Source organism: Pithys albifrons, chromosome 8 (genome assembly GCF_047495875.1).
Source record: "Pithys albifrons albifrons isolate INPA30051 chromosome 8, PitAlb_v1, whole genome shotgun sequence".
Lineage (NCBI taxonomy): Eukaryota > Metazoa > Chordata > Aves > Passeriformes > Thamnophilidae > Pithys > Pithys albifrons.
Window position 1 is genome coordinate 17,135,063 of NC_092465.1, and position 23,071 is coordinate 17,158,133.

The following is a 23,071-nucleotide window of genomic DNA, read 5'->3' on the forward strand; positions in this document are numbered from 1 at the left end:
ATAATTATTTTGTATTGCTGAAATTCCACTTTTTTAGAAGTCACCTTAGAGTAAATTATTCTATTTATGCTAAAAAGCAGCTAAACAGACAGCTGTTGTTCTGTTTGTAATTATAATCTCTTCTGCATTGGCAAAAAGAAATCCATAAAGACTTACTGTGGAATCACAATAAAAACCTCATCTGGTATCCTCTCCTACCCCTCAAATCTGTTAAAAACCTTAGTTACTGACAGCATTACGATAGAGCGCACTGGAGTTTTCAATGTGAAAATACCACTGTTGTGGTTTAAAGGAATAAACCCCAAGATAATAGCATTTTATAATGGTATTTATGCTATGCACCATTTGGAAGTAAATTTGCTATTAACAGAAAATGATCTTCTCTAGTGCTTTGTCAACTCCCACCTTAAAACTTCAGAACTAAATGGGAAAGCTCTGTTAGAGTGACAATTGAATTTTACATTCCTGTTTTACCTAAGCTTAGTTATTTAATATTGCTCATAATTCTTGGTTTAAAACTGTGCAAAGTCTGTTTAATTTGGTCAAAGATATTTATTATCTCTGAAGTTTTCTTATTGTGGTAACACTTACTTACCTCCTTTAGTTCTGATCACAGCTCCTGTGTTATGTGCTTTTTTGCCCAGTGATTAATGAGCTATACCTTAGCTCTGATAACTGCTCTCATGGAAATAAAACCAGTGTAAGCAGTTTAGTGGTTTATTTAACTTTATTCTTTCAATAATGGTATTGCTAAATAATCTTTCTGTGTATTTCAAATGAAGTGAGTTATTCACCTGCACTAAGGCTGTTGTGCTTACTCAAGAGAGACTTACCAGTGACTGGACAACTTGGGTATGATGAAACAAAGATGAGAAATGGGGCCTTAAAAATTATTTACACCATTCATAAGAATAAAATATACAATTTTTAATAAAAAGTATATATTCTTTTGGATTGAATTAGGATTTTACTACCAATTGCCACTTTACATTTCAGATTCACACCTAAAAATGCTCAAAGTATAAACATCTAGAAAACTAGTAAATCTCAAAATATAGAAACTTCTAAATAATTTCCCCCACTTATTACTGCAGGTAGAAAAAGACAATAAGCAACACTTGTTTAGTCCATTAAGTTAAAAGCCATTTGGCAAAGCACTTAGGCATATAAACTAAACCAGAAGACATCAGGAACCAGGATTTGCAACATTTCAAACAATCCTCATACCAGGGTAAGTTACAGAATAAAGGTTACTTTCATTACACAGTAACTAGCATCATAACTACTTTTTCTACAAGTTATCTCAGAAAAGCAAATGTTCACAATTGTGCCCAAAGTACCAAACAAACAACAAAAGTGCTTTACCTTCTTTGATCAGCAAACTACCACAATGGCTCCTTTAACTTGCCCCTTTCAGGCTGTTGTTTTAACAGGCTCGAAACAGTATCTATAAAGAGTTCTCTATTTCTCAACACAAATGATAAACGTTCGCTTATCAAAATAGTGCAAACAGGAACAAAGAAAAGTGCCATCAACGTGAGCAAACTGCAGGAAAAAAAGGCAGTTGAACATTGTGACCTCGCACCGCTGCTTCAGAGAAATCAGTAGTACTCTTCCCAGCACGTCAGTCCAAATGGAATCCTATTTACCATCTCATGACACCATCACATGCAGAATGGATTTGGTCTTTTGCAGATTATCCTTCATAAAAGTAAATGCACCTGTTCTTTGTACTGTGCATTAAAAAATGTCAAAATACTTTTTCAAAACATTAATTGAACAAATCATTGAGTAATTAATATATACAACTCTCTCTTCCCTTTTTCCCTTTATAGCTTTCTTTGGAGTGCATAGGAAAGGCTACAGTGACACATCACATATAAAAATCAAGTTTAAGTCTTACATAAAGTACTCAAGTATTTTTAGCATTTATATACACAAGTTTGTCTACCATATATTCTTTCTCACTCTTTCCTTAGATGTATCTTTTATCTTGTTTCTTGGACAGATGACACATTTTGCCTATAAGGTTAGGCATTTAATCCTAATATAAATAAGAGCGTTGGATGGCGGAAGTAAATTTTAAGTGTATTCATTAAAGTGTTGTTACATGAAGTGCTGTTGGCATTAATTTATTCCAATAAACTCTTCCCAGTAGGGAGAGAAAATGCTATAAATTAAAAAATACAACAGAAGTCTAGAAGCCGTGCACCTTAAAAGGCTGAGGCCAAATGTAAATAATTACCATTGACTTGAACAAAAATTGCACTTGCATATAAAAGAAAAAATTTTAGCCCCCATTAATAACCTTATTACTTTTCCAAAAAGAAGTAATAAAACATCAAGTAGCTCATTTCTTATGGCTTCACACAGTGAAGTTCATTCTTAAATTAACCAGAAGGAAGTTTCTCAATAGCTATCTTTTGTGAACATATCATCGGTTTCATCATCATTCATCCCTCTTTGATAGCGTACTGAAGAGAAGGCACTCCAGTGAAGACGCTTCTTTTTGTAGAGATAAAACAACAATCCACCAACAAAGACAAAGGTAACTAGCAAGGCAAATGTTACAGCCACACCAATATGATTAGAACCTGGAAGAGAAAAAAAGACAGTTATTCCTTACGAGTTTTGTAAAGAATATTTTGTAATGGGGTTCACTCTTAGGTAACTATACACTCGTCCTGAGTGCACTTAGTTGAATTCAAGGCAAACTGCTCCATCATATTAATAGTCTTCAATTCATCATATGGGAAGTTAGACGCTGATTCATACAGGAACATATTAGCTTATTTTTGATAATTCTGTTAATTTACTAATATTTAGGTCGGAAAGGACCTCCAGAGGTCAAAAAACCTACTTGTAAATGCTGCACTCATTTAGAGGTTTGTATACTTCAGAAACCTAATGAGATCTTGGACTGCTGGATGGAACCTCTGGGAATGGAAGATAATTATACTTCCTTCAGGCTGAAAAGATTTTATTGAGGTCTTCCTTAGCACCATGAAGTTAAATCAATTCCTGCATTTTCGCCTCAGCGAAAATGTACACAAAATCAGAAAGATTCCACTGCTTCTCAGGAACTTGCTTGCTTAATGCTAAGGTAGCTGCTTTCTTTCCTGTGCAAATCAAAGTATGAGGAAGTAATATGTGGCCTGAGCCTTTTTCCAGAGCCATTTCCAGAAGCCTCCTCAAGACTGAAAACACAATCTGCAGTACCTGCTTACTCAACACCTCCTATAAGCAGAACTCTTTCTGATTCCACCTACACAGACTCACCCATGACAACTACTCTATGCTCACTTTTAAGTGGACATTTCAGTTCTCTCCCTTACCCACTGAGTGGACAGTGGGAGCCAGAATTAGTAAATTCCTAGACAATTTGTCTCTGAATGCAATTTCATGGCTAAAACAACGACAGAAAGCTCTTGCTTGGGCACAGGCACTTGACAGGTTCTGTCGTGAAGTGCACTTCCATTATTTCAACACAGACTTTATCCAACAAACCAGAAAACCTAGAAAACAGCCTCTACAAAATTAAGTCTTCAGTAAAATCAATGCTTCCGTACCTAAAGGGGCTTTGCAAACCACTCTGCTTTGACTACGACCACAGTCAACTTTGGACCACGTGCCAGTTGTGGAAATGATAACACTGCATTTTTCATTGGCTTCTGCAGTTTTATTCTCCCAGTTGACATAATTAACTGATGAGCCATCCAGCCACTTCAGAGACTGACCTGTTGGGAAAAAACATTACTTAATTTAATGACCATAACATGCTATAATGCTACACAGTGCCATTCACAATCTATTGCTTTCTTTACATTGCTAAAAGGAACAGGGCTGATGACCCATCTCATACATTGAAAGTAATAAATAAAAACACGTAACCTTTAGCCACACCTCTTCTCTAGACCTCTAGCAATTGATGCATTTCCAGCTTAACCATTAGGCACCAATGCCAGTGTTGGGAAAAATGATTTTCAGTCTCTTGATTACACTAGGTGTGCAATAGGAAGAGATCTACCTACAATGAAGTTCAAAGGGCTTTATAATGCCAAATAAGGGATTCCAACCTCAAGCAGAAGTTACTGTAGACTACCAACACTATGAAACTATTCTTAGTTGAGGATTTATGCATTTTCATTTACCACATTTAACATTTGTACTCATACATGGTTGCTATTTCTTACCCTTAGAGTTCTGAGCCAGGCCAAGCCATACATTCTTGGTGATAAGATCATGTTCCCTTATGTGTCTGCTCACAAATGCATTCTCTTCAGCGTCCACTACAGTCAGAAGGGTTGCTGAGGGATCTAAGTTGCAGAGGAAACCAGTCAGAATTGCAACTGACAAGATTTTTCACTGTGCTTGTACATTGGGTTTCTGTGGGAACAATTACTATGGGAAAGATTTGCTGATCTGAGCTTGTAAAATTAGCTTGAAGTAACCTTCAGAATAGACATCAACCTTCCATGCCCTAAAATACAGCCTGTTATACAAGATGGCTTCACATGACTGATTATTCTAGCAGGTTATACAAACTAAAATGGGAGTAAACTTACTGCAGCTGCAGACTACATACACGGAAAATATCAAAAGATATGCCCATTGAGAACCACTAGTCTTATCCAAGTAATAAGCCCTTTTCAAAACTATAGTTGAACAAAAGCTTGGCATTTTGCTGAGTCAATTTCTAAATCAATCCTCTCATTGTGCCTCAGGTTCTCATATACAGTGTTACAGTAATTAAGGAATAAGAGGGAGGAAAAGGTATATATACTAGAGATGTGCTCAGAGTACCAAGCCGAAAACTTCATTTAGAGAAAGTTCACTTTCTCTTTAAAATATCAGGCCAAGTTGGATTCAACAGAAAACTGAATCCAGGACTGGTTCTTTTTCATCCTAAATAATGAGTTCAACTTCACATTTTATGTAAATCCATAAAACAAGGTTATGACAGTCACTAGCTTCTAAGTTAAGGTGATTAAAACTTCTGTAAATGAAACTGCTTAACATCATCTCCACAATGCAATTCCCCATGTAGCTCAGTTAAAGATTACATAAAATCCTTTTGACTTAAAATTAAGTTTTTTAGTGATATTATGTTCCTTAATATCTAAAAAGTAGATGCTTTGAACCATTTGGTAGGTTAGAATGCAGATACTTCAAGGATATGTAAGAAAGCCCTGCCAATACCACTAACTTTGTATGCAGATAAAATGTCTTCCTCCAAATTGCAAGCCTTAAATTTCTGAATTTTCTACAATTTGCTATCTGCATTTTATTTGCAGATAGCTGTGTGCCAAACAATCTGTTAGCACACTGCAGCATTCCATTAAGCATTTTCATCAGATGTTCAAAAATAAAGCTTGCTATTGCTCTTCCTAAACTAAAGAAGAACAAAAATGGCAAAGTTGAAGTATAACTAGTACAGGTATTTTGGTTGTTTGGTTTTATTTCTTCTCAAATAGTGGACTAATTACAAGTTGTAATGTGAAAAAGAAGCAGAACATACTCAGTTTCTGGCAGACTTTCTTAGCATCTTCCACATTATATACAGAAAAATTGTAGAATGCCATGTCAAACGCGTAACAGTGATCCTTATACTGTACCCACTGTAGGGCACCGCTGTTCTGTGGGCACCCTGAGGCTCTCCTCACTTGTTCTGGCTGAAATTGCCTCTCTGCAAAGACAAAGAAACTGACGTTATTTCTACTGCAGCAGTTTGCACACAGTCTCTCTGGGGCAACAAGACAGTAAGTATGAACAAGGACTACTACTCCTACCAACAACCACATTAGTCAATTAGCTCACATGTGTCACAGATGAATTTATTTGAAAGCAAGCGTAAGACAAATGACAAAAGCTTGGGAACAATTCTTTCTTTTTACTGGTCTTTTGAAGTTTGTTGTATGCATTTCACAAGCACTTTGATTCAGAAAAGATACATACATTTGATATTCATATCACAAGTGATCAAAAACTAACCAGGATTGGTTTAGGTCTTCGCCACTGGAATGGAAAGAATTAATCTCCCTGAAGTATTAAAAAGTGTTTTACCATTCCTGATACAAAACTCTTCTTAAAGAGGGGATCATATAGTATTTCAAATTTCATTTCTACTTCTAAGTAGAATATATAAAGATAGAATACATAAGACAACTACACAAAACCTTAATAACACTTACTGTTTGGAGGGCTGTAACAAATGGCACCTTCAGCAACATTTGTACATTTTGTACGGTTCCAAGATCCTTTAGTATCCAACAGAACACAGTTCTCAGTAGTATGTGAGTTTTCTAATTCCCATGGATAGTAGTTAAAGTCACTTCCATCTGACCACTCAAAATTAGCTTTACTTCCCTAATTAAGGAAAAAAAATCAGAACTTTTAAGTTACATATGATTGTGGATTAAATCTTGTCAGTCATGAGTTAAGTCATGTAGCAATATTTGTTCCTTGCAGAGGGGTAAATGAAAGTGCAGGTGGCTTCATCTAAATCCATAGTAAATAAATGTACAACATAATTTGCATTTTACAATCAACTCTAAACATAGAAATCCTGATTATTTGTGGGAACTGAGAAAGTACAGCATGTTTGCAAGTTTAAACCTGCAACGTGACTGTTTTATTCTAAGGGGAACATTTTACTTAATTCCATTTTGCTGTTTGATTTAAGCAGTCTGCCTTCCGTGCTGTGAACACAACTGGATATGTTGCAAACTACTAAACTGATGAGATGGCCTCAGTGAATAAAGCTGGGCAGCTGGGGAGTGGTTTGCAGTGCCAGCTTCTACTTCAGATGCATTCCTGGGAGCCCATGCCAATGAGGAGTCAGTTATTGAGGGACCCATTCAGGTCATAGGACACCAGAGGTGTAACAAGTGTGCATAGAAATCACATACTTCTGCAGAGAGATATTCCAGGCAACCAACTATGGCCAGATCTGGCAATTAGGAAGGAGAGGAGGGTCAGCATCACAGGCTTTTGGCTCCATGATAAAGCAGTTCAGAGGAGGAAGATCTTCAGCTACCTCTTGCTATGCTTACTGGGAGAAGGGATGCGTAACTTGCTTGAGAGCCAGATCCTGAACTGCTTTGGAGAGCCAGTCCTGCCCTGGACCTGGACTAAGCAAGTTCCACACACCCTTGTATATTTCCTAATGGAAAGTGGTTATACAGAGGGCCATAAAGGCTGAAGCCTCTAAAGGTAGCACTGCAAATCACATCTTGTGCTGCAAGGAATGATGTAGGACCATTGTATTATTTTAAAGTGTCAAGGATTTGGAAGTATCTCCATATGGCTACCTTCACTAAAATTCAATATTAATATATGTTACACAGGATTGAAAAAGGAGATCATATACCACATGGAAAAGAGAATCTAAGAAACTCCAAAAAAGCATCAGAAAATATTTCATATCTTGTCCAAAATATTATTTACAAGCTCTGTTACTGATGTCACCAACAGTATATACTTACGTCATGAATTGACAACCCAAGCCACAGAGGATAACCATCCTGTTTAACAATATCTTCTAGAAATAGCTGTTGTGATTCACTGTGTACACTTGCTAAATCACTGTTATTTTGTTTGCAGGCTCTCAATGCCTCATACCATGTTAATTTTTTCTGCAGGATCCTGTATGTTCTGTTTCCATGTGGAATAGACTCAGGCAATGGAGGCTTGTGCTGTTGGGGTCCTATTTCAAAGAATAAGAAGACAAAAAGTCCTGTGCATTTCTTCCATGTTATTAGGAACATACAGGAAGCATTAAAATCCATCTGTATCAATGTAACTCAAACATGAAAATGTTCAGTACAAGCTACTTATATCAAGTAAGTTCACTTTTGCTACTTCAGACACTGAGCAGCTGCTGGACTAGCACAGCAAACACATTCCCCCTGATCAGAGTATTACAGCAGTGATGCACATACAGTATGACCCCAGATGCCCGTGACAGCTGTGCCATGTGTTTCACTCGGAGCAAAACCAAAGTCTTATATAGGAGGAACCAGGATTTAAATTATGACCCTGATTCAACACTCCAATACTACTTACCCCTTTCAATTTTACAGGCGAGAATACTGTACATATTATAGTGATTAGCGTGCCAACTTTGAGAATAATTGTAAATATCCCAAAACCCATCAAGATTTACACCGGCAAAAAAACTGTTTTTCTTTATGATAGGTCTTCCCAGCCTCCAGTTATTGTAAGTCAGGTGAGTTTCATCATACCACTTGAGAACTTTATCTGTGGAAAACATTGTATACTTATTAAAATGCTGGCATTATGTCTACAAATATCATTTAACTTTGAATATATTGATGACATTAGCAGATATTTACTTAGGAAAAAATGCAGTGATACTGTAAGTTACTTTAAATGAGTTCCATATCCAAGGCTAAATATGTTAGTATTACTCATCCTGGCCTTTTAAAATCCTGCTTTCCAGGGAAATCAAATCTAGACTAAACAGAAAATACTGGATCTAATTATCACTGAAACAGAGAGCATGTCTGGTTATTTTCTTCTATAAAATAAATACAAACATAAAACATTGCTACAGGTGTGTATTCAGTTTGACTTTAATTATAAACTGAAACATGCAAAACCCATGCACTTAATGCTGCAAACTTTGTCTCCAATCCAGTTATTAGAAAAATAAAAACAACCCTTAAATCTTACCACTGTCATCATAAATCACACCTAGCCAGACCCACAGAGCCAGACCGCTGAACGAATGAAGCTGCTCAGTAACAAAGTTATTCTCTTCTTCATCTCGAACACTCAGAACAAATGCTTCTGGGCCTGTTGAAAATTGTTTTATTACTTTCTTAAAAATTCACCTTTCAGTTACAAAATAAATACTTTTTTTCTATTACTGTTAATAATTAGTACAGATACGTCAACAGTCTGTAAAGGCCGTATCTTTATAACATAATAACTAAGTGAACAGTGCAAAACCAATTTTCAAATATATTAGCAATAGTGCTTCCCCTGATTTTGCAGATAACTGAAAGACAGCAGCTCCAGACATACTTGTAGGTCCTACTATCACTTCCAACTCAGCGTATTTTGTGATTCTGTAGTAACAATTTTCTGCATAGAACATAAAAATATCAGTGATCTTTCATGATTTGCATGAACTTCCCTAGCAGGGAAACAGTATTAAGATTGAATTGAAATCAATTCACAAAAAATAAAAATAGTACCTGGAAGGATGCACATCTGAAGGTTTGACTATAAAAGGAAGCTGTTCCTGAGCTTGCACTTTATTGAGGATGGACAGAAAAAGTCCATGTGTTTTCTGTATTGGACTAGTCTCAGTCTATTTACTTTGTTCACCGAAGTGTTCCACACAGCAAGGCGGAGGGAAACCATGAAGCAAATGTGATTGTAAAGCCAGAATGTTGCCAATAGGATAACAATTATCCAGCCTATTTAAAATTGGCGTATTACAAAGAAAAAACCAAACTAATCAAAGACAAAAACAAACCTTGCAATTTTTCACAGATCTCAGCGTTCAGTAGTTCCTAGCCATCTCTCTTTCTCTCCAACTGTCCTACTCACACTGTCACTTTTTGTCAGAGTAGTTAGTGCAAGACCAAACAGCATCAGGCAGTGCAATATATGTGTATTTCCAAATGCTACAACCTTCCTCAACTCTCACTTTGCTGTCTTTGTAAGACAGTGACTCAGATCTAAGATTCATCTTCCTCAAGCTAATCTAAGTCCATAAATACCTGCAGTATGACAAAGTACTTACTCATTTTCTGGCATAAATGATGAGCTTCTTGAGACTTCAGTTCTCTCCATCTATTTTTTGTTATCATAAAAGTGTAACAATTGTTTCTAAATGATATCCAGGGTGTATTTTTAATCTTATGTGGGCACTTCACTTGTGGAACATGTTCTTTTTCAGTCTCCTCTAAAGAAAGAAAAGATGACATTCAGGACATGACTTACTATTAACAACACCCAACCTGACTCCACAAACCACTTTCAGGTACCACTTAAAAACTGGTAAGACAAATTAAGTGCCACTCTCTAAATGTGTGATGCATTGTTGTTTTCAGTTTCCTCATGATGGTGATTTTTTTTGAAGTAGTAAAACAGCAGTAAACTCTGCTGAAGAATATAGATGCCTACAAGTTTTCACAATTGCTACATTACACAGGTTTAAGAACAAAATCCCTACATAAAAGCACTAAGTGTGGGCTAATAACTAAAAGCTATTATTGTCTCTTTTGCAAAGCAGATCATTCAAACAAATAAGCTAATTCCTAACTAGCAACACATCTTAATCTAACATTTGAGGAGTGAGAGGGACTCTTTCTGCAGTTGCCTAGATTGCAAGCACAAAATAGTTAACAATGTCATAATGCCACACTTTGGTGTGACTCAGGATGTACGGTGGCTTAGCTCTGTCCCCCCCGGAAAAAAACAAAACTAATGATAATGGTCTCATAGGCAAGAAATCTGTGATTATCTCTCAGAAAGGTATTTTTCTGAATGATACATAACTAGCAAGCACTTCCCTGAAAATACACCACCCCTCCCCCTCCTACCATATCCCTATCTTTGTTATAATTAGTAGATACTTAAAAGAGTTTTGTGAACTGCAGATGACTTTAATTTACACCTTTCAATTCAGTGTCTGTCTTCTATCTTTCTTCTCCATATAGTATGTTCTCCCTCTACTGACTTCCATGTCTGAAGAGATTTCAGGAGGTCCCAGTATTAAGATGTAAATAGTACAGACAAACAGGTCCCCCATTTGAAGCTTGTTTCTTTTTTTCATGACATGCAAATCAGCCTGTTTGAGGAACAAGCTGGAATCATCAAATATGTTTCATAATAAATCAAAATTCAGTTTTTATAAATATTATGCCCGTATACATACTTTTTGATGTGTAGCAAATAGCACCTCGGTTTTCAGAGGAACAGTCAGAAGTTTTCCAGAAGCCATCACTATCCAAAAACACACATTCTTCGCTTATTTCTTCATCATCTTCAGACCAGCGACTAAAGCTAACATATTTCCCATCCAGCCAGCCATAATGCTTTCCACCCTAGCAATGTTTTAAGTAAAAAGGATGAGCTTACAAAGTACAAAATATGAGGTACAGAAAATGACATGATAATATATTTACATTGCCTAATCATTTGCAGTGCCTCTGATGAGAACTCTAAGTTCCACTGCCCTCATGGTCTCACTTGCTGTTCACAATATATCAAGCTTCATTATTTTAAGTTTTGCAGTTGCAAAAATGTGAGTTAGCTGAAGTAGATGGCAAATTATCCAATGGTGATGTTTAAACCACTGTGCTTGTGGAGGAAGGCCTGGCAGTGAGATGTCCAAATTGCACTGTTTGCATCTACAAGTCAGTGGTGGATATAATTATCTGGTCTTGGAAAACTGGTAATAACAGAATAAGGTCCAGTCTCAGTTGCTCCATACTGAGTTGAAAGTAATCTATTAAAAACTTAATTGATTTAATGCATCAGATGCTGTGTTCCTGCCCTGGAGGATGCAGGAGGAATAAGAAAAACCTACATACAAGCAGCATGTCATCCTTAAAAATCTTACATTCTAAAGCCTTCTTCAGGAAATCCCCTTGCTCGTTTGTAATTTATCTTGTATCTCTCTTCTGTGTCTGTGATTGCAGCACTGGAGTAACAAGTTCTGTTGACCAGTTGCATTATAATTTTCTTTCATGTGACTTGTTAATTGAGCCCAAATAATGAAGTGTTGCAACAGTGAAAAGCCAGAACATGCCTGAACTGTATGCCCTAAAATGAATTACTTGATCTACACTTACAGATAAAAAAAAAAATCTAAAGAGTATTTGACAATACTCTCCATAACATATATACTCAAATTTCTATGTTTTTCTCCTACTTTGCTAAAGTAGTCAGTAGCTCATTACTGACACTGGAAGAACATAACACCACAGATGTTAAGTGAGCACCACCAAACTTCGTAGATAAGGCATTTCTAAAAAAAGTGTAACTTTTTTCTTGCAATTATCTCCAGACTCATGTGGTTGACAAAAAGATAAACCCTGTAAGAAAGCCCAAGGCATTCTGTTAACAGTTGAGAGACAGCATTTAATCCACAACAAAGATCTTCAAGAGGTCCTTCAGCTAATAAAACCAAAAAAATCAGCATCCCCTGAACTTTTTCAAATGCTTTTGACAGAACAGAAGGAAAAATAAAAACCCACTGACCTGTCTCAGTTGTTTCTCCCTCAAACTGAAAATGCAGGCACAAATAACATGCAGTAACAACAGAATCTAATTTAAGCTTTAGAAATGTATATCCAGAACTGTTCAATGATTCACTTTGGATTTTATTTGTCACTTGTAGTTTCTCTCTTCCAAAGCAAATTTTGCATCATCTTTCTATACTTCTACTGTAAACTGTGGTGGTGATGTTAAATGGCAACCCCAATTTTGCTTACAAAAGAGACAAAGATGATTCAGCAATCTAGGCTGCTGCTACTCTACAATATATCCCTTCATTAACAGTCTTTTAAAAGAATTTTCTTATCATCAATTTGTCCAGTAGAGTTAAAGAATTATGTATCTTGGAGAACTGAGGGTTTAAAACATTAATCTTGAGATGCTCCAGATGGTTATCCCTAAATGAAAACAATTATCTTAGCAACTAATTCTTCACTGCATTTTTTTAACTCGGGTTCTGTTTCCCACAACTTTAAAAATAACCTTAAGCCACAGTCTGAGGGAAAAACAAAACTTACATCTCTGCTGAAGAGTCCAATCCAGAGTGGGTAATTATAAAGGGCAGCCTGAACAGCAAGAAAAGCCTGCTGGAACTGATCTGTGATGCTAACTAGCTGCATCTTGTTATTTATGCATGCAGCCATTGCATCATTCCAGGACAAATTCTTCAGAATTACCATGTATTGAACATTTTGATAGCTCAATGTTTCATTAATGACTTGCTCTGTCTGGTTATCAGAAGTTCCTATACCTACAAAAGAAATCCAGTAATTAGGTAGTTAGATGCTGTAATACATCTTAAACTCCCAAGGTCTCTGTAACAATCAGAAAAATCTGTTTGAACTATGCCTGGAAAAAAAATCATCTTAGTAGATTATGCTATAATTACAGTTTGAAGAAGTATCTTTAACGCCTTAGATAGAAAAATACATATTAAAAAAATAAGTATTATTTTCATCCAATGTAGTTTTAAATATCTTTTTTTCTCAATTTAGGTTCACATCTATTTATATCTGTTATTTTTAACTAACTGATAAATACTATATTGAATTAAAAACGTATCATATAACTTTAATTATACACAAATGGGAGAGACCGACTGCTCTCTCCTGAAGTACAGCAACAGCTAAACTTGACACATTTATCTCTGTGGAGCCTGTGGATTTATGCTTATGCAAATCTAATGGGCCACAAAACTTGTCTATGCAGATCTTGGTATAGCAGAGTCCCAGAAATCCTTATTGTCATCCATGAGTATAGTGAGAACTGATTTTGCCTCCATATGTGCTTAACTAATTGCAGAAAATCCACCTTGCATAGGGAGGGATATAATTCATTATTTATGCTCAAAGCACTGAGTGTTATCACAGTTATCAGCATCATACCTGAAGGCACACAGCTCAGCAATTCAGTTAATAGAATATGAAAATATTCCTCTGGATGGTAAGTTAAAAGCATACAAATGGAACCCCCAAAACTTTATACACAACCAAAAATAAATATGCTCTCCAAAAGGTTAAAACCCCAGAAAGCAGGAAAAGGCTCATGGGGGAGGAGTGGGAATCACTCTATAAATAACAGGATATAAATGGCTGACTGATAGGCTGACAGGGCCATTTTCCAAATTTTAAGATGACAGAAACACAATATTAATTTGATACTTACAGCTTTCAATAAATGAGAAAAGGGACAAGGCTGAAACAGATTGTTTCAAGTGGTTTGTGTCTACTCCCAAAAGCTTTCACTTAATGAACAGCTACAAAAGATAACCATGGAACCCAGGGTGCCATCACACACCAAGGGGTACCAAATTGGAAACAAGGCAGTAAGTAAAGTGTTCATTTCTGAAAAAATCATCGGTGATTACCCTCTCAAGAAATTCTGCAAATCACAATCACACCAAAATTTCCAATGAACATGAATCGTCTTATGCCCTGGGATAAAGCCCTAGACAAGCTGGACTTTCACGACTGTCCCTGCAACCTGCTGAAGGCCCTTCCAATGTGAATTATCCTTAGATGTAACACCAGACCACAGCAAGACACATCCTCTGTCGCTCTGAAAACCATTTTCATTACAGTTTCTATAGCTATGGCAAAGAAGTGCTCATCCCAGACTAATAAGATATTGACATAAACAGATATACTGTCAACCTCCTATTCATAAAAATCTCCTTTTCAAATTTTTATGACGTCTCTTGCATCCAGACTTCTACTTTCGACACTTTAAATTTCTGAAGTATTTGCCACTGAAGTAAAGAAGATTTTGTGTGTTAAATGGAGGTGGGGGGTGGGAGGTGGAAATCTCTATTTGAGAACAAAGAAGGTGGGCATGTTCTTGGGTGTCTTGTATACCTAGGTTTATTTGTGGTTTTGCGGTTATTTCTTTAGAAGATACCATGTTCGTTACTTAAAAAGCTTATTTATATAAAGGAACTTACTCAGAAGTAGGTATGCTGAACATAGCAGTAATTAAATGCATATAATAACTAAATGTGTTTGATCTCATTCCAGTAACTGGTACTGGCCAACCCACATGGATACATCTGAATGTTATTTTTAGTTCAGATTAAGAAATCCCACTCACACCAATGGACTTGTGTCAAGCCAGAGAAAGCTGCAAAACTGCAAATCATCACCCTCCATGTATGCCCTCAAGTTTGCTTTGCAGAAACCAATTTCAACATTAAGAGTCTGTGATACTTTATATTCTAATAGTACTAAAAACACTTAGAATATATTTAAGGAGGATAGAAATATTGTCAGATTCCTTCACAGGGCTTCTCACTTTCACAGTTCTGAAAAGGAAAAAAAGCAGTCACTTGTTCCATGCCTTGATGTACCTCACCTCTATATCCACAGAACATTAAAGACTCGTCTGTTGAGGTATCATTCACTAAAACCCCACAAAGTCTCTCAGGAAAAGAGATTCCCTCTGAACTGGGCTATGAAAAATAACAGGGAAAATTCTGAATGGCTGACAAAATAGGCCCCACATCCTCTTCCACACTGTGCTTTTCCTAATCTTCCTGCTCAGTCTCTACAAGAATCTTGCTTTTCAAATAAAAGAATTTACATGCATTAAAAGCTCTCCTGGCACATGCACCTTAAGTGCAACTCTGGCTGTCATTTATTTTGACTCTTCAGACTTACCTATAGGACGCTGGCATATACCCAAGAAGTGTCTGTCAGCACAAGCAGTGAAATTCCATGTTCCAGCATACTGTGATTTGGGATCATTGAGGATTACACCGCACTGATTGTTAAATTCTTCATCAAAAAGCTGAGAAACAGAAATAACCTTATCAGACTAAATAAGGCATAAACATACTTGTGTACAAGTGAAGTAACATGAGGCTAGGAGAACCCCAGTTGTCTGAACTTGTTTAAGAAGTTTCAAAGGAGTGGTGCAATACAGCTTACCTGTTTTACAAACACTACCAGGTGCCTGGACTTAGAAAGACTTCCTAAGTCAATTACATTTCAGAAGTTGTCATCCAAATAAAGACAAGAAGAACTTCATTACTGTCAGCCAATTAAAATTACTAACTGGGGAATTCGGTCTGTTACATGTTTGTTTGGGTTTTTTTGGCTATAGTTCCAAATTTCATTACTCAATAGGCAACAGAAGTCAAAAGAGAGAACTTACATCCAGTGGAATTTTTCTCAATCTTCCCGTCAGGAGTGGGTGAAAGTTACTATACATCAGTCTACTCCCATCTATCCATTTGTTTTCCCTTGTGCTGAACAGAAACTGTAATCCAATCCAAATATCTTTTGGCATACCAGGAAGCAATGATGTTATATAATCTGTTGAGCAGAACAGTAAATGTACATATTGTGGTTCAGAAAACAGTAAACATCTGACAAAACACTTCACATAAGTAAGATAATGCAACGCCCATTTGTATTAATTTAATTTTCCCAGCCCTTCATGACTGCCAAATGCTTATCAGCCCTTACTTCCATACTGTAACACCTTTCATACTGATTTTATTGGCAAGGAGCAGGCTATTGGTATTTGTCCTTCAAATACTCAGTTGAGGACCAGATTTAACCTGTTTCTCTGCTCAGTACTTTGTAGTCTTGCAGTTACATCTAAATTTCAGAAGCTGCTTTTCCACAAGTCTGCAAGATCTTCTATTGTTTCCCTGCAGAGGTAATAGCAGAGCTCCCTCTTGCCCCCTCTGAATTGATGGAGGAAGTCTTATCTCCCATCTTTCTTGATACATATCATAAAGCAGAAAATTTTTTGGATTCTGGCAGAGTTTTCCCACCCCACCATCAGAGAAAGCAGGACAAGACAGAGGAAGTTGGGTTTAGTTGGAAAAAAAAAATCAGCCAGGCAAACCTTAAATCAGACCCTTCTTAGTGAGCATTCTGGCAAGAAACAATGGGCTTTGGTAACCCCAGAGGCACCAAAGGCATTCACTAATCTTGACTAGATTAGAAAGACATTGCAGCTATGTAATTAGCTACTGCTGATACATTTTAACCAGTGGTCACATGCCAGACTATGTCAGAGCTAACCAGTGACCTAATGTCACAGGGAAGAGTAGAGGCAGCCTACAGAAAGTCTAAAAGACTGTGTCTTCTTTCCGTATAGGTGACCACCACTACACTGGGGAAATTAAAACAAACAAGAAACAATGAAAAACACTTTCATATGTATCAAATCACACAAAAGATCCTGCTATGTAACATTTCAGAACAGCTAGGCTTTTGCAATCTTAAAAGCATCCAAAACCATGCAGGTCTCAGACGTGTATATTCCTGTACATGCCCCTATTTTGCCTCCAAAAAACAGCAGTTAAAAAGAAATCCCATTCAGCTGCTGCCTGCAGGTACACTAGTGACCTCTCTAGTCTACTAACCATATTTTGTTTAGCATGAAGTTATTTGCTTATAAAGAAAATATCCACTGTGAACACTGCAGAATTCAACCAAGCTACTTCAGATATACCCCCAGAGGACTCTTAATTATCCTCAAGAATATACCTGCTAATTCAGCCGTATCATTCAGCAGTTTATTGCTGAACAATTACTTGCAGCAAATGTGAACCCATTTCTTCCTCACTTCATTTCCCTCATTGACTCCAGTTGATAGGACAGCTGAGAGGTGGAACAGTACTGAGTTTTGCAGCCCTGCCTTCCATCCTCTCCTCAGCGTCCCAGAGAGCCTTCAGGTGGTCAGTTTGGACACACTGCTATATTAAGCTGCTCAGCATACGAAGACACAGAGAGTGCCATGTGCTCCAGCGCGCATTGTGTTTGCCAACCCAATCCCTCACAGACAGCTGAACTTGTCTTGGAAGCAGCTCCTAAGGGGGTTTTCACAAAGCAAAGTCTACAGTCTCAGTTATGTTTTAACTTGCAAAGCAGAACATGGGAATTCTCCATTCAGTGATGACCCTCCTATGCTCAACTCTTAATGCAAGGTTTTACAATTTTTTTTCTTTCTGTAACAGGTGAAGCTTCTCTTCAAACTGGCTCAATGTCTGCTGACTACATTTTCATACTATGTTTCCAGTGATGCAAACGATAGAACATACTTCTTTAACTGGTTCTGGATTTTTAAAATGTTCCCGGTATGCCTGTAGCTAACCAAATGAAGTGAAGCTGCATATTAAAAGTGCCCCCAGTTCACCACCATACCTTGCTCAGTTTGACCTGAGATAGATGGAAGAGAGCCTCCAAAAGTTACACACTTTTCATTAGCTGCGTTAAATGTTAAATATTCAGGTGTCATCTTTAGAAAACACTGTAAAACAAGCATAATGAAATGGATTTTCATCATACCATTCTGCCTAAGAAATAACTCAATATGCAAACGTTCTTAAACCAACCCCAAAAATTCACTTCTCATTTCCTGCAGTAACATGTAATTATTTTTTGCAGGAAGTGAGGGACTTGATACTCACTGCAAGCATTTATTAGATTCAACAGAACAGCTAAATATAAAATGATTCCACTGACTAACTGCTCATTCAGTGAGGATTAGAATTCAGTAATTTTTGTTGGCTACATCAGAATCACATACTGATTTAGGAATGAGAGCTCACACATGAACTCTAGAGTCAGACAGTGTTGTGCCAGGGACTTGTACTGTAATGCCTTGTATTGTAATTACCTTTTGGGAAAAACTACATGGGAGTTCAAAAGCTTTATCATGCAATGATGTGAAGAAAATTTGCAAAGCTTAGCACAATGTGATGTGCAGATTTGATGTACACATACAGAATAACAGTGGACCAAACAACAGGAATGAATCCCACTTAGACTTTAGATGACTGCCTAAAACATAGTACTAAAATAGACTATCCTATGGCTTCTGACCTCTTGGTTAATTCTTAAAAGCTGCTTCTAATTCTTAAGTGAGTTAAATCCTTAAGGCAACTCAGGAAATCTCAGCCAGCTTACCATCCTGCCTACTATTCCTCAGCAAGAGAATGAAGATGCTCCTGCCACAGCAACCTCATTCTCTCCCTTTCTAATCCTACTCTTCAGTCAAGTAAAGCCCAAGATTAGACAATACAACACAACCAGTGTTCTTGAAATTAAACATATGGTGATGGAAAAGCAAAAATAGCTGAAAATGAATGCTTTGAAAATAAGAAACCATCAATACTGAATAAGGGACAGAAGTGGGGAAGGTTATTTTAATCACTACACATAGTTTTCAAAAGCCCCTTCCTAGTTTATTCCTCAACACAGGGGCCACCTCATCTCTTTCAGAAGAGCACTCCAGCTAACTGGACTATAAAAAATAGGTAAGAATGATGAATCTGTATTATAATTGTACCTTATTCTGGAACTGATGCCAGCCTTTAGGGCAACCTCCTCTGACTGGGTGGTAACTGGGGTCATGTTTCTCTAGTAAGGAGGCATTATTTTTTTCACAGATGAAGGGCAGTTTCACATTACAGTTAACTGGGTAGTCTGCAGAAATAGAAAAACAGTTAGGTAATGCCTATCATATTCCAATTTCCAGACACACTTTAAGACATGACAAAGACCAATCTGAAGGGAAGCTCTTTTCAGTGCAACCACATTGAACTACTGTGCAATCTAAAGCATTAAAATAATAGTAGAGAAAAAGGAAAGGATAAAAGATTTATAATGGATAGTAATATAAAATTCCTAAAGATCCAGAGTCTGATCCTTATTTCCAGTAGTACCGTTTCATATAGTCAGAAACAACTTGAAAACAGACAAAAATCATGAAAAATTATTTTATTTATGAGGATTAATCTCTTATTCTTGCACAGAAGGTGCGGCCTAAATGTCATTAAAGCAAAAAGAAATCCATTAACATCTACACGGAGAGCATGTGGCCTGCACTGTTTTACATGACTCCTATAGTACTTGGATTGACTTCCTAGTCCACAGCGTTTTTTGGTTAAGAGATGAAAACAGTTCAGCAGCACACAACTTGAATGTTGGGGAAAACACGATTTAAAGTTGAAATGGTAGTAGACAGGAGGAGAGTCTTGCTCTCTGAGGGTTACACGTTTTCTCCAACATGAAGTGTTGAAAAAAGGAAATAAGCCTCAAGTACCACCAGGGGGCTGTTCCATTATTTTGTGTATCTCTTACAGTGTGACTCCACTACTTAATGAAATTTGCACCTCAAGATGTATACATGGTTCCAAGTACGCAGTCAAACCCTACTCTAACTAACACTCAGACTTAAATTCCAGAGCTCAGAATATGTAGCAGAAACACAGAAACGTAATAATCAAACCAGATTTCACCTAATTAATTTATGCCACAAAAAGAGTGACAATCAATCATAAAAATTTGTCATCTGAATTCAGATTTGCCTCTGGTCATCAAAACATATTATGGCTTTTACCATGAAGAAGTAATAAATTATTCAAAATTCAATCAGATTATAATGAAGAAGCCATTCACTTCAGTATCATTTGCATCCAGTATAAGAATGTGGACAGAACTATAATTACTTCTTTTAAAAAAAATAATAATTACAGAGGAGGTGAAAAAATAGTAACAGCCTTACCTCTATACCAGCTCTTTCTAGAAACATACCAGCACTCTCTCAGGAATCTATCATGGAGGCGTGGAAATAACTGTAAACTGGATATAAACATTTCAGAGTTAATCTCCAATCCAATGCAACATTCTCCAATCCAGTGCAACATTCCAATGCAAACTCTGATAGCAACAGAATCAGTGAACACAAAAACGTGGGCTGGTAACTGTTTTTAGATGCCCTACAAAAATTAGACTAGGAATAAATACATGCTACCTTCAGTAGGTATGTACCATGCTCAAATTAACTTTGTTGAGATGCGCAGAATGAGGTCATTTATCACCATGCTGCAATCAGAGCATACTGTCAGGACAAGTGAGGGAAATGGACAATAATTCTGGTTCTCTTTTCATGGTAGTACATTGCTGTACTATTTTGGAAAGTGAAGGACTTTCTAAGAAGTCAGTGAATCTTCTTTGCAGTCATGAAGAGCATGAAGCAAAGTTTGCTGTTAGTCTTTCAACTCTACAGGACTACCCTAAAAGCACTCCAGAGGACTTTGGCATTACCTAACCAGAAGAGTTATGTTTTAAATCAATTTCCTATTCCCTGTCCTCAGGTATTCCTCACATGTCGTCAGAGTCAAAAGACAGGGCTTTTTTGTTTTTGTCAGTTCTTCAAGTATTAACAGAACACAGAACTTGGCTCAGAAATCCAATAAAAGCATTTTAAAGATCAAGGGAATACATTAGCTACTAGGACCACAGATTTTAAAGGTTCCCATGACAAAACTAAGCCCAAAAGCCTGAAATCTAGAGGCTTTGATAGACCCAAAAGAAAGGGATTATTAGTTCAGCTATTATTAAATTACTCTGAATCAACTATTCCAGTTAACTGTATTCCTAAGAAGCACATGAAAAAAAGCTTACAGTAAAGCATCTCATAATTATTCTACATACGGTGAATGATAGCTGTAGCCATAATCAATGAACTTCAGCCACCACTTCTGCTCGCTGTTTGATAACTGTGGAAATAAAGAACAAAACCCAGTACTTTATAATGCACAGAGAAAGAGCCCCAGACTCTACCAAAGATAAAGCAAAGACAAAATTAGTCACAGAGGTATTGCTTTTCTAAGATTCCTTAAAAGTAGTACTTTCATGCTATGAATACCACAAACTCCTTTCAGTAAAGCCTATCAGACCATCATGAATTTATAATTAAATCCTCTCATCGAATGCAAAATGATGTGTTGTCCCACGCATAAAATTAAGGACTGGCACAATTGGTAATGAAGTATTTGCAAGGCATTTACAAGACTGCCATTAAAATAATTCTCTTTTAACTCATCTTTTCCTTTTCAGTATAATTGAAAACTACTAAGGCCAACAGGAAAAAGAAAGAAATTAACAATTAATATTTTTTTATATCAAAAAACCTTGTAAGAAAATTTCACCAACAGCATAAAGTAACTGCCAGAACACATTATACCCCCTTACCTTTTCTATCTGAGACAGTATTGTCCTAAGTTTTGGGTAAGACTCCACAGAGGCTAAATCACTATCATTTTTTTGACAGTAAAACATAGCTTCCTGGTAGCTGAGATTTTTATCTGGTACAAACCACAGTTCTGCTCCATCAACAACAAGTGGGGCTCCATGAATTCCAATTTCATCTATGCAGAAGAAATACCACATGCATAAGAAATCAGTTCTGGAAAACTAATTCTTTCTTCTTCTGAATGTAGTAAGAAATCTCAGTTTGACACTGGGAAGAGTAAACACTCTGCATTCCTAACTCTCTCAGAATCAAATTCTACCCATCATAACCCTTTCTGTTATCAAACAGATATTGCAGTAGCAATGTAACAAAACTAATATAAGATATTGAGTATAAACAACCATATACACATAGTGGAAGAATACACAAGAAATCAATTTACCTGGTATATACCACTCAGGTGTCTTTGGAGTGCTACCTGTCCAGAGGAAAAAAGGAATATTCACTTAAGAGTTCACACCTTCTACCAAGACTGTGGCCACCAATAATGGAAGTGACAGTTAGTACTCATACTTCTCAGTATTCATGATAAAAAAAAACAATAGGAGAACATACACAGGTTTAATAGTTTAAAATGAGCTGATGTAAAACTAATAGGAGTACTGCATACGTCTGTCTTAAACATCTGTATTATTTTTACCTCTCAAGCAGAATGCATGCATCTAAGTAGTGTATCTACCAGTATCTCACCACAACAAGAAAGTTTCATCCCCTGCAACACCTTTTAATGAACAACCAAAATGCAAAAGTCTACTGGATTACTTTTCACACTGCATGAAATATCCTGGATCTGTGTAGATATGTCGTGCCATTCTTTTGTATTCCCACTCCTCTGTTTTACTACAATGAGGAGCTAGTATACCAGTTTTACCACAAGAAGTCTATTTCAACTAAGGTTGAAGAAAACTGTACACTCAAATATTTGTCGTGATACAGTTAAAAATATCACTAAGAAAGATTAAGTAAAAACCAAAAATGCTGCAAATCTGTGGCTTACATCACCTCCCAGGAAACCACTTCTCACTTCATGGGACTAGGAAGAATATGAGAGCAGTGATACTGAGTCCTCCTCATGGATATTTTCTGATATATCTTCAAATATTCTAATTGTACATCTGTTTGTATGTGACGTATGTGAGACATTCCATATACTGTCCTCTTAGTAGTTCAGAGAGGAAACAATAAAATACTGTTTGCAAAGTCTCTATTATTGGGTAGCACTGACAACTCAGTTGTAAAAAACTCTTTATAGGAAAACATGGAT

General features: G+C 36.7%; 1 protein-coding gene across 1 annotated transcript in view; it reads right to left on the reverse strand.

Moving 5' to 3' along the window:
- Positions 1-222: 222 nt before the first annotated feature.
- LY75 (lymphocyte antigen 75) overlaps positions 223-23,071 on the reverse strand; it is a 44,434-nt gene continuing 21,585 nt past the window's right edge. Inside the window, exons 17-35 of the mRNA XM_071561815.1 lie at positions 22,190-22,225; positions 21,747-21,922; positions 21,207-21,271; positions 20,275-20,351; positions 19,057-19,193; positions 17,910-18,015; positions 15,904-16,064; positions 15,408-15,537; positions 12,774-13,006; positions 10,913-11,081; positions 9,776-9,937; positions 8,695-8,817; positions 8,065-8,259; positions 7,485-7,705; positions 6,192-6,366; positions 5,519-5,686; positions 4,194-4,316; positions 3,570-3,737; positions 223-2,594 (exon numbers count right to left, since the gene is read on the reverse strand). Of these exons, the coding sequence (XP_071417916.1) occupies positions 2,410-2,594; positions 3,570-3,737; positions 4,194-4,316; positions 5,519-5,686; positions 6,192-6,366; positions 7,485-7,705; positions 8,065-8,259; positions 8,695-8,817; positions 9,776-9,937; positions 10,913-11,081; positions 12,774-13,006; positions 15,408-15,537; positions 15,904-16,064; positions 17,910-18,015; positions 19,057-19,193; positions 20,275-20,351; positions 21,207-21,271; positions 21,747-21,922; positions 22,190-22,225 (2,810 nt within the window). The 3' untranslated portion in view covers positions 223-2,409. The remainder of the gene's footprint in view (positions 2,595-3,569; positions 3,738-4,193; positions 4,317-5,518; positions 5,687-6,191; positions 6,367-7,484; positions 7,706-8,064; positions 8,260-8,694; positions 8,818-9,775; positions 9,938-10,912; positions 11,082-12,773; positions 13,007-15,407; positions 15,538-15,903; positions 16,065-17,909; positions 18,016-19,056; positions 19,194-20,274; positions 20,352-21,206; positions 21,272-21,746; positions 21,923-22,189; positions 22,226-23,071) is intronic.